At 35.2% G+C, this 11,397-nt stretch overlaps 2 protein-coding genes across 3 annotated transcripts; one reads left to right on the top strand and one right to left on the bottom strand.

The window, feature by feature from the left end:
- Positions 1–2,269: 2,269 nt before the first annotated feature.
- LOC140830703 (ATP-dependent (S)-NAD(P)H-hydrate dehydratase) lies at positions 2,270–7,135 on the top strand. 2 transcript variants are annotated; one of them, XM_073194131.1, is made up of 10 exons: positions 2,270–2,678; positions 3,512–3,588; positions 3,749–3,858; positions 3,970–4,084; positions 4,401–4,463; positions 4,558–4,721; positions 4,977–5,038; positions 6,300–6,366; positions 6,615–6,794; positions 6,890–7,135. In XM_073194131.1, exons 1-10 carry the CDS (start codon positions 2,459–2,461, stop codon positions 6,915–6,917), a joined length of 1,086 nt encoding a protein of 361 aa, XP_073050232.1. In that variant the 5' UTR covers positions 2,270–2,458; the 3' UTR covers positions 6,918–7,135. The 2 variants fall into 2 exon arrangements, with proteins under 2 accessions (XP_073050232.1, XP_073050233.1); XM_073194132.1 differs by having other exon boundaries at positions 2,446–2,700.
- Positions 7,136–7,433: 298 nt separating this feature from the next.
- LOC140830704 (stem-specific protein TSJT1) lies at positions 7,434–10,944 on the bottom strand. The gene is made up of 5 exons (XM_073194133.1): positions 10,639–10,944; positions 9,004–9,244; positions 8,798–8,918; positions 8,419–8,528; positions 7,434–7,733 (listed from the first exon to the last, which is right to left on the bottom strand). Exons 1-5 carry the CDS (start codon positions 10,839–10,841, stop codon positions 7,698–7,700), a joined length of 711 nt encoding a protein of 236 aa, XP_073050234.1. The 5' UTR covers positions 10,842–10,944; the 3' UTR covers positions 7,434–7,697.
- Between the last annotated feature and the right edge of the window lie 453 nt (positions 10,945–11,397).

The raw sequence follows: 11,397 nt of genomic DNA, 5'->3' as shown, positions 1-11,397 counted from the left end.
CCAATCAGCAGAAAACATACATCAAGTCGAATAAAAAGAATCACAAAGATTGATGAGCTAAAACACTGAGAGTAAATAATAACCATTTTGAAAACCCATCACATGTACTAAAATACAAGAGAAGAAACTGCATTTACATAGCTAATCGTCGAATTTATCTCTGGTTGTAGAGGGAGGAAAGAGGGGTTGGCGGGGATCTCCTTCACTCTGTTGCTTTAAAAAGTGCTGGCTTCCGTACACCAGAGTTAGGTAACCGAATGAAAGAGCTCCGGCAACAACCACAGCCGATCTCATGGCGTTCTTCATCGCCGTTCCGGCCATCTTCTTCTCTTCTGTAGTCTTTTTTTTGTGGTTATTTTGACCCCCTTCGAAAAAAAGGTCGATGTTTTCGAATATAGCTTTATAAAAGAATTTTTCAATATTAATATATTCATCAACGATAATAAATATTTAAAAACAACAAATACATAATTAAATATAAATTTTTTTCAATTTTATTTTTAAAATTTAAATAAATATGATATATCTTTAAAATATAAATTATTTTTAAGTATCTGTATTGGTTTTGTCATACCATTTTATTTTATTTTGATTATAAATTTTGTATTATTTTTATAAATTTAATTATCATTACTCTCTATCATTTTAAATAAAATATACAAATTTATATAATATTATATATTTCGATTTTTTTAAAACAATATCATCATGAAATTTTAATGTATTAATTATTCATAAATTATTATTATTATTTAATTTAATTTAATAGAAATATTGAACTTCAATAATTGTATCTTGATAGAAATATTTTTTAATATATCTTTAGGACCGAGTGCTTACCGTTTTACCAAAAGCTATAGCTAGTAGTAATGGTGCAACTCAAATCTTTTAAACCGCACAGCAGCTAAAGCACCACGGTTCGGTCGCTCTACCAAGCAAGGACAATTATTGCACTCAACAATCTCCCTCCCAATAATTGTACTCCTTGCAATCAATGGGAATCGAACCCGTGACCTTGGCTCTGATATCAATTATAGGACCGAGTGCTTACCGCTTTACCAAAAGCTATAGCTAGTAGTAATGATGCAACTCAAATCTTTTAAACCGCACAGCAGCTCAAGCACCACGGTTCGGTCGCTCTACCAAATAAGGACAATTATTGCACCCAACATATCCAAAAAATTTATATAATATTAATGATATTAAATAATTATTCAAAAATTAATTAATTTATTTATTTATTATATTAAATTACAAAAACATGCTTCTTTATGTAAAGAAGGCTTCAAAACGTATACGATGTGTCCCGAAGAAATTTAATACACGACTTCCAAGTTCCACTAGAGATGGCAATGGGTAGGGTATGGGTCGGATTTGATACATTCATCCCCATACCTATTTACTAAATTCATCCCCATACCCATCCCCATACCCATCGGGTATTGAATTTCATCCTCATCCCCATATCCATCGGATTATCGAATACGCATACCCTACCCAAATACCCTATTATCATATACAATTGAAAATTTTCAAATTTAAATTTCTTCAATGAAGTTATGAATATTTAAATTATTTAAATGAACAATAAGAAAAATTATTATTGATAAAAATTTGTAAAGTAAACTTTATAAAAAAATAAAAAATATTAAAAATAGTTTATATTAGTTGAACAAAAGTATGCAATTTAATAAAAATAAATAAAGTCAAACATGGAATAAACTTACCAATGAAGAAGATGAGAAATTGAATGAAAAATAAAAGAGCGATAAAACCTTGAAACGTAAAAGTGAAAGTGAAAGAGAAGAGAAAAGAAACAATATCGATTTACTTTGGATTTGAGAAAATGAATCTTTAATATAAATAAATATAATTATTATATATATACATATATATATATATATAAAATAAAAAGAAAAAGTATCGATTTACTTGAATTTAGAAAATGAATCTTTAATATAAATAAATATAATTACTATATATAATACATATATACATACATATATATATATATATATTTATTTATATATTAATTTAAACGGATATTCGGGTAGGACGTGTGTCGGATTATATCAAATCCGTCTCTATACCCAAACCCGAAAATTCTCATACTCGATTACCCAATTATTTAATTGAGTCTAAAAATCCCTCCGTACCCTCTTTAATTCGAGTCGGGTATCGGATTCTCCAACGGATTCGGAGGAAATTGCCATCCCTAAGTTCCACCCCGCAACACACACTGCGCATCTGTCTTTTTTTTTTTTTTTTTTTTTTTTATTATCACTTTCTTGATTCTTCCCGTTTGATTTGACACAAGACACTTTGTGAGAAACTTCATTTTTTTTTATTCGTGAATAAAATATAAAACATATTACACGAACCCGAGAAACCCAACTGTATTCCTGTTTTTTATTTGTTTTCTACTTGGTTCTTGCACTCGTAGTTCTGAGGGAAATTTATGGTGGGTTTGTTGGATGCTGTATTAAGGAGGCAACAGTTATTGATAAGGTGTTTAGGACAATATAGCAACACAAGCAACAAGAAGGATATTTGCGATACCACCGTTAAAATGCAATCTTTATTGAGTGGCGGCGTCCCTGTATCGGAGCCTGATGCTATTCACATTTTGAGATCAGTTACTCCGTCTCTTGAATCTTCTAGGCATAAAGGCCAAGCTGGTGATGCTACCAAATTTTCGCAGTATTTATTCTGTAGACATATTTGGGGTTTCGTTTTTTGTGCCCTTCAATTGTTTTAGTTTCAGTGTGATTTTTTGGGTAGAGCTCAGGTTTATTATTGTTCCTTCGATTTTTGTTTTTAATTTGTGCAAGGTTTTGTATAAATCCCCAGTCATGTTTTGGGTGTTAGGCGTGTCTTATTATTAACATAAGGTGTATAGAATTTATTGAATTGTATGAGGGCAAGAAAAGGAAACTGCAGTGGAAAAGTTTCTATATAAACAATGTGCTTTAATGTTGACAGTGGCCTTATTCTTCAATTTTTTTCCCTTGTTTTCAACTTGAAACAATTTCATCACGGTTTAAGCTATTTGGTTGTTTTGGAGAGGAGAGGAACTATCCAATGTTTGTGGGCTCTAAATTCTTAAGCAGTGATGGAACATTAGAAACGTTAACATGAAGTTGTTGGAGTCTCGATGAACTTATGTAGATGGTAACTAATCCAACAAATTTCATCTATCGTCATTAAGCCAGATCGATTGTAATGTTAGACTATAACTTAGTGCTCTGCCATGATCTGGCACTTTTTGCACTTGGTTTATTTCTTGGGGTGTGGGACAGTTTTTACTGATTTGAAGTGTAGTATGATCTCTAAGACTTGGTGAAAATGTTCTTGCTGTGAGTTTTTTGTACTCAGAGCTTATTATTTTCTATTTACTTCGGAAAATTGAACAGAGTATGTATGACTACTCACATTCCACTCTATGGTTGGATCTCATTATCTGGGTAAATGTATCCTGATTCATAACATGAATGCATTGACTACTTACCAGGGAAGATAGCAGTCGTCGGTGGTTGTCGTGAATACACTGGTGCCCCATATTTTTCAGCTATTTCAGCTCTAAAAATTGTTAGTCCATTCTCACTTTGCTTTGTCTTCTCTTCTTTTCTTCATTTTCCTAACCTCTAAAGTTCAGTTACTTCTGTAGTTTCGGGAATTTAATAGTTTCTTTTTTGTATAAAACAATTATATTCCATAATTTCGAACCGAGTCTATTTATGTTTTGCAGGGTGCAGATTTGTCCCACGTTTTCTGCACACAGGATGCTGCTGCAGTTATTAAAAGTTACAGTCCTGAGTTAATTGTACACCCTATACTTGAGGAATCATACAACGTTAGGTGAACGTTACACCAGCAATAATTTTTAGTTTAGTGTATCGATCTTCTTTTTTTGTTGTCGACATGTAACCTTTTCTTAGTGGCCTCAAGGTTATGAAATGCTTTACTCAGGGACGAGGATAGGAAATCAACATCTGCTAAAGTTGTTGCAGAGGTTGATAAGTGGATCGAAAGATTTGATTGTCTCGTAATTGGTCCAGGCCTTGGGAGGGACCCGTTTCTCCTGGTGCGTCGTTATAGAGAAAAATACTTTACACATAATATAACTCCAGGATGTTAATTTACTAGTCTGATGATATATTTTAATCCTTAACACTTAATCTAGTGATTGCTTCAGTTGAACTTCTTGAGTTTCAATGTGGCAGAGAATATGATGAAGTTTTACAATCAACCCAGTTCTCTACTTCAATGTCTTTGAATCAGACCCATTATACAGTCTTGGTGTTTTGTGAAATAAACAATTTCCCTTCCTTCCCTTTCCTTTCTTTTTGACCATTTCCTGCTTCATGTTTCCAATAAAAAGATATCGGGTCTGTTTGCAGGGTTGTGTGAGTGATATAATGAAGCATGCTAAGGAATCCAATATCCCAATGGTTATAGATGGAGTACGTGTTAAAAAAGACAAATTCATTTCTTCAAAATATCCATTGTCAAATCTTGACGATTTTAACCTGCCCTTGTTTCCTTTGGTTTCCTCAGGATGGACTTTCTCTTGTAACTAATTCTCTTGATCTGGTCAGTGATTATCCCTTGGCTGTCCTGACCCCAAATGTTAATGAGTACAAGCGCCTTGTTCAGAAAGTTTTACAATGTGAAGTAAATGATGATAATGGAACTAAACAATTAAGTTCTCTTGCAGAAGGGTCAGTAATCTTGCCCCCACTATTCCTTGTTTTTGGTTGTTCTGTAGTATTGTTCCTATTAGGATAGAACATAGGTAAGTGATAATTTTTTCATGCCTATTTACAAGCCTTTTATTTGTCCCTCCTTCAAGATTTATTATGCATCTGCGTCGTTTATAATTGATCAAATAAAAAGATATGGTTTTAGTGGGTGATTTTAGGAGATGAGAAGTGGCATATTATCACTAACAAAAAATAGAAACTCTTCTTGATCAGAATAGGTGGCGTGACGATTTTGAGGAAAGGAGGATCAGACTACATCAGCAATGGACAAACAGGTACTTTGAACAAAATATTTATATCCTGAACAAAGAAGAAAACGATGCTGCTATCCCTAACATTTCAATGCTGTATATTAGTTGAAACTATAGGAATCACTCGGTAAGTGTAAATAGGCAAATTATGGGGCCTTAATTGGCTGCGGAAGCTACGTCATTATAATCCAGAGTCGTGGTGGTGAAACGGGCTAGTTAAACTCCAATCGGCTTCATGATACTTCATTGTTGCCCTTTCTACTGATAATCAAACACTAAATTTGATTAAATCCCCTACATTCAGTCACTTTTTTCTCATTTTCCTCTACTTCATCTTCTCTGTGTGATACCTACTTGCGTATGTTGTGGTCCTTTCTCTTCTATTTGTGTTTAACTTCTCTTTTTTTTTTTTACTCTCTAATAGCTTATTGAGTGCTCATTTGTGCTTAAAGTTCTTCTATATATAGCTTTTGCTACATGTCCTCATTGTTTTGTAAGAATGGGTTGTGTAATAATCATCATCCATGCCTTAGTCTCAAACGTGTATTGGATGGCTGCATGGCTGTCTTTTCTACTTTCATCTCGGGTTAACCCCAAATCTGTCGTGCCATAAAAGTGGTACAAAGCATTGGGATCCTATTGGGGGTGGGACCCAAAAGATTCATTTTATTTGAGTTTACTATTAGTGTAGTGCCTCTGATATTTCCTAAATGCACGATGATGGTTTTTGAGCTATAAAATTGTGTGTCTTTGATACGTATTTTGATTGAGAATTATAACAAACAACTAGTAGTTTTGTGTTGGACAGATTATTGTAATTAGGTAAAATTAGTAGAAATTGTTTTTGGTTAGGATGTTAGAAAATACAAATATGTCAGTGTTAAATCGTTACATTTGGAGGGCACCGAATATTTGCGAGTTGCCCTTTCTCCAAGCTTTCTTCCCTCTTATGCAGTTCCCCCACCTTGTTCTTTTTGGTCTCCTCTTCTACAATTTATGGGAGTTTTAACACTCCTCGAAGTAGTGTCAATTGTTACAATTTCAGGTCCTATCAGTTTTTTTTTCATGACTCGTGGTGTTAACATTCTTCATTAATTCCATTATATGAACGCGTCTGCTTTAGTTTAGCCGCCAGTCTATCATGTCAAGAGTATTGGGTTTGATCATATTTTGTATTGCCAAATCTTTTTCTTGTTAGATCCATTGCTGTGAGACTGTCTGTGTTATGGTGGAACTCAAAATTCTCTAGTATGAGGTATTTTAATATCTGTTATCATCTGTACAGTTAGTGCCGTCGACTTGTATGGTTCTCCCCGACGCTGTGGTGGCCAGGGTGATATACTTTCTGGCAGGTAAGCGTCGGTCATCTTCAGCATTCTCATGTTAATGCAATATAATTTCCTAGGTTTTACATTTTCCTAATTTTCATTCAAAAAATCTTGTGGTGTAAATTGGCTATATTTACCTTATCATTCATTTTTTAGTTTTGTTTTTGTTTGATTGATAAAACGGATTCTAGCTCATTCTCCCTTCTTACAAGTTCAAAATTTTCCCCCGAGTTACCATAAGAGTTCACATTCGTGTTTGATTTTCTTTCCAGTGTTGCAGTATTTCTTTCCTGGGCACGGCAGTCTGACGCTGTAGAGAAGCTGGGCGCCAGTCCGATGGTACTGGGGTGTATTGCAGGTTCTGTTCTGTTAAGAAAAGCTGCTTCACTCGCATTTGAGAGTAAAAGAAGATCTACTCTAACTACTGATATAATTGAACACTTGGGGACAAGGTAACCTTTCGTCGAAATGAACGTAAAAATTTTCGAAACCATTGTGTGTAATGAATGTTCGAGCTGATTATCTTCATGAACCTTCTGTTCTGCAGTTTGGAGGAAATCTGTCCTGTGGCTTGAGCATACCGTGGAGTTTCTGCTACGTTCCTTTATCCTCCTTTTTCGATGTTGGATTGGAACCGAGAGGTTTGGACATAGTTACTGTAGAAAGTTCTTGTAATAAATTCGTACTTGAACACTTGGGATTCAAAACAACGTGGGGTAATAATTCAACAGACAAATTGTAATAATCAGCTGTCGAAATAACGGGTTCAGCTTGTTTGGAGCTTTGTCATTCATTTCCCTTCTCCGGTCTACAGCATAACGTGGTGGGACTACTTTGTTTCTTTATTCATTTCAAAATTTTGATGAGGAAATAAAGCTCCAATAGAAAAAGAAAAATGGAAAATCGACTTTCAGTCTTCAACCGTCGATTTTTTTTGTGTTCAGTCCCTGAATACTTTTTTAGTACCACATTTTCACATGAAATGTATCATGTTTTGTATGACATAGTATCACAATTTTGTGGATAGAGAGTGAACCCAAAAAAATGTTTTGATTGGGGATTTTTCACCAACTTTTCCAAAGAAAAAACCGAAAGTAAAAAGCTATATTCTTGATTTCCCAGAGTTCGAAAACGTGTCGCAAACATTATTACAGAACTTACAAAGACGACCTATACATAAATGAAGTCTGTTCAAACACACTGTTGAAAACAACGTCCAACCAGCCTAATAGAAAGTAGTATCGAGTCAACTACGGCAAACAAGTGACTCTAATCCACTATTTTACATGGCTCTTCCTTATGCCTTCAGTTCCCCACCATTATCAGTGTATCCGATAATATAAACTTTCGATCTTTTATTCAGTGGTTGCAAGAAGACTCGACCCCTCCACCTGCAACACTCGACATCAGCTATACATTTGAGAAAATATGTGGTTACAAGGGACGTGCTTTCAAGAAGTTGGATATCTGTCAATTTTTCAGCTAATGGAAATATGTGGTTACAAGGGACACGCTTTAAAGAAGTTGGATATCTGTCAATTTTTCAGCGAATGGATGTATAATGCACATCAGAAAACTCTGATAGATCCTAAATATGGTTCCAATAATACAGTTTTTATTAATTTGTCCATTTTGTTATATCTACGTGTAAGAATGAATATCTGGATAGGGCCATCCAGATTACTGTGTGCATATAGATGTAAAATATACATTTCGAACAATTGTTCATAGAATTTGAACATTTTTTCGAGTTTGTCCGGGATTTATCGGTTCAAAACTTTTATGAACAATAAATCAGTAGGTGCGAAGTGCATAATTTGTTTGTAAATTGACGTATTAAATTATCACTTCACCTTGCTTGCCTTTCTACAGTGAAGAGCTAGGATTTATTTTCAACTGAAAAGGAAATTTGGCCATAAATGAGGGCGTATTAGTTAAATTGCCTTGCAGGCTGCACCTTCATTTAAATATATTAGAGGCCCCAGATGATGTTATCTTGGATCTTATCAAACAGTATCTCCCAAGAATATACCAAGAAGACGAGTATAACCAATAGAGATGAAAAATTGATCTTACCATGAATTTTGCTCCCCAAATTTCTTCTTCTTGAGCAGGAACGGCTGTGATTTTGTTTTTGGGATTCTCGTAGCTTTTAAGTTCCCCAACTGCCGTGGAAAAGAAGCATCCTAAAAAATCAAGAAACGGGTTCATGGTTAAATAGGATTATCACTTGTTTTGTGCGTATGACCTAAGACAGTGTCTCATATCCTGATAATCTGCTACAAGAGGTGGCATATCGGTTGCAAAGATCGATATGGAATGCATGGTGAACATCGAATCGATGCACAAAATGTGTCGAACATCGAATTAATGAAGCTGCATAACATCACTTTCGAAGCATTAAAGTAGTTGCCTAATTTAATAGGTTTGCAATTTTATATGTTTGTCCACTCACCTTGTGGGAAAGAAGCAAGTGACTTTCCACAAGCGCCCTTGAGCAACTCGGCATCATTGGCAAATGCTAAATACCCATCAGCAGTGATTCCCCAATATAGAGGAACCTTGGCCAATTGGTCCTGTCAACACACCACCAACTTAAATTTGAAGGTGAATGCAACTTAATTAAATAAGCTTCAACTAAGAAATTAGATGGAGTATTACAGTAGCAACAAACAAAGTGGAAGTGGATTTGTCAAAAACAATGAAGGCAAAATTCCCTTCAAGGTGGCCAACAACATGGCTTGGAGGATAAGGTGCCCGGTCACGAAGTGCCTTATACGCCTCTATCATTAGTAGAACCTCGTTTGCGGATTTTGCGAGCCCATACTGTTGCTTCAGACTGCCCAAGTTGTCGAGTACTCCTTCAAACAAGCAGAATATTTCATCCTTAACAGCAAATGATCTGCCATATGATCAACCAGACCAAGTTCAAGATTCTTAAGATAACAGACTAAAACATTTAGCACCAAACAAAGCAATAGTTAAGAAAATCTACAGCCTTGCTAGAGCCGATCTAGTAAAGGATGAGATGGATCAATCTTTCTTCTCAATTGGAAAAAAAATGATTTATGTAGAATTTTACAAAAACTAAGTTTCCTCCTTCAAGAATGGTAAATCGTCTGATCCTTGATATTACTACCCTGGAGCCTAGAAATCTTAGTCCTAGATAAATGGAGACAGGATAATCAAATTTCTATATCGCGGTAATTTACCAAGTCACGGGATCTGACTTTCGCTCAATTCAATTGTAAATCTACCTTGTGCTATAAATTATGACCGTAGTCGGTAGAGTACTTTCATTCTCCTATGCACGTCAAAAATTACAACCACCTTATCTGCACCAGGCTGTCATGTAATTTTCAAAACCTTGCTCGTACAGGGGAAAAGCAATTGAAGTAAATGGCCTTTTACACAAAAGAAAATGGGCATGGGTGTAAGCAGGAAGCCTTGGGATTTTATTAGATTTAAAAGAAGAATCCAAGAGCTTGATAAGAATCCTTGGATTCAAATACACGTGTAATCATCATTCAATAAAACCGGGACACAAAATTCCAAAGTTGGGACCACGACTTTTTTTTTTTTTTGCATCTATCCTACCTCTGATATAATAATCACCAACTCTAGATATTTGTTGAAATTTAAAGTCAGCTAAAACAAATTTCCCATATTTATGCAGCAATCAATATATAGTCCTGATTTCAGAGAACTCAACTAATCGGAGCTGATAAAGTAATATGTAATTCAAATTTCAGCTAAACATCCAATCAATAACATCACACCAGCCCAGGATAATCTTATTGAAAAACACAAGTTTTTTGTTTTAATTTTTCATTATGTTAACAGTTTCGCTTCTGGATTCTGGCCTATATCACTCTGGAAGGTAAGATCAATAGTTAGATCAGCAACTGCAGAACTGCAAGAGTGTAACAGTCAAAAGCTTCTCTCTTCGATCTAGATTACAGCTGAATACTGGCACGACTCACGGTTGGCTATTAGATTAACTACCACATCTGCAAAAGCATATGCTTTTTACATCTGATTTCAGTCTAATTAATCCGAATACTTTTTTCAAATGCCAGGAGCATAATTTAGACAAAAACTCCTCTGCATCAAACACCAGGTGTGATATCGAATAATAAAAAACAGTAAAACTACAGAGAAACCAATCCACCACGGCTCAATCGCTACACAAAGATCGGCAAGATCATCATCTCGATATCATAATTCCGAGTCCAGAAGAATTTCCTGATTACATTTAGCTAGCTAACTTCCGGAAATTTTCAGTACGAGACGTACCTAGGCTGCATAGCGGACTGGTTGTAGTGAGTGTAGGCCAGCTGCACATCGTCCCCGATATGCACAGAAACCGCCGAAGGATTGGCCTCCACGAACCGCGCCACCAGCTTATCCGCCGTGACTTTCGGCGACGGCGTCCTGCTCCCCGCCGCCACCAGCTCTTCCGGGGGCGACACGATCGAACTGCTGAACACACCTAGCATCTTCTCTTCTCTATATATATATATACATGCAAACAAGTCAAAAACAGTGCATGTATTTCTCTCTCCCTAACTCCGGTAAATTAATGCGAGCAATGGAGGTTCCATGGAGGACCGTCGTTTTTGATTTATAGAAGGAAAGTGAGGGTTAATTCGTCATTTTAACAGGGATTATTCTTTTTGGAAATTGGACAAAATTATTCTTTGACCCCTACAATTCATTTTGTTTTCAAATGCAAAAAAAAACCCTTTTTTAAAAAAAACTCTCATAAATCAAACACAAATTTATAAATTATGATAGATAATAAATTATTAGAAAAAAATCGTAATGGCATAGAAAACACGTTTTTACTATGAGTAGATCTCATGTGAGACCGTCTCACGATCTTAATCTGTGAGACGAGTCAATCTTACTCATATTCACAATAAAAAGTAATACTCTTAGCATAAAAAGTAGTATTTTTTCATGAATGACCCAAATAAGAGATCCGTCTCATAAATATAACCCGTGAGATCGTCTCACACAAGTTTTTGTCTTTTACTATATATAATTTCATTT

This window comes from Primulina eburnea, chromosome 4, assembly GCF_022965805.1.
Source record: "Primulina eburnea isolate SZY01 chromosome 4, ASM2296580v1, whole genome shotgun sequence".
Lineage (NCBI taxonomy): Eukaryota > Viridiplantae > Streptophyta > Magnoliopsida > Lamiales > Gesneriaceae > Primulina > Primulina eburnea.
The sequence above is the reverse complement of the archived record's forward strand: the minus strand, read 5'-3'. Positions and strand labels throughout refer to the sequence as shown.

Coding starts and splice junctions, on each gene's coding strand:
- LOC140830704 (XM_073194133.1), bottom strand. CDS start 10,841: ATGCTAGGTGTGTTCAGCAGTTCGATCGTGTCGCCCCCGGAAGAGCTG. Junction 9,245..10,638: donor CAGTCCGCTATGCAGCCTAG/GTACGTCTCGTA, acceptor ATCATATGGCAG/ATCATTTGCTGTTAAGGATG. Junction 8,529..8,797: donor ACTTGCTTCTTTCCCACAAG/GTGAGTGGACAA, acceptor TTGATTTTTTAG/GATGCTTCTTTTCCACGGCA.
- LOC140830703 (XM_073194131.1), top strand. CDS start 2,459: ATGGTGGGTTTGTTGGATGCTGTATTAAGGAGGCAACAGTTATTGATA. Junction 3,589..3,748: donor CTATTTCAGCTCTAAAAATT/GTTAGTCCATTC, acceptor TATGTTTTGCAG/GGTGCAGATTTGTCCCACGT. Junction 5,039..6,299: donor CATCAGCAATGGACAAACAG/GTACTTTGAACA, acceptor TCATCTGTACAG/TTAGTGCCGTCGACTTGTAT.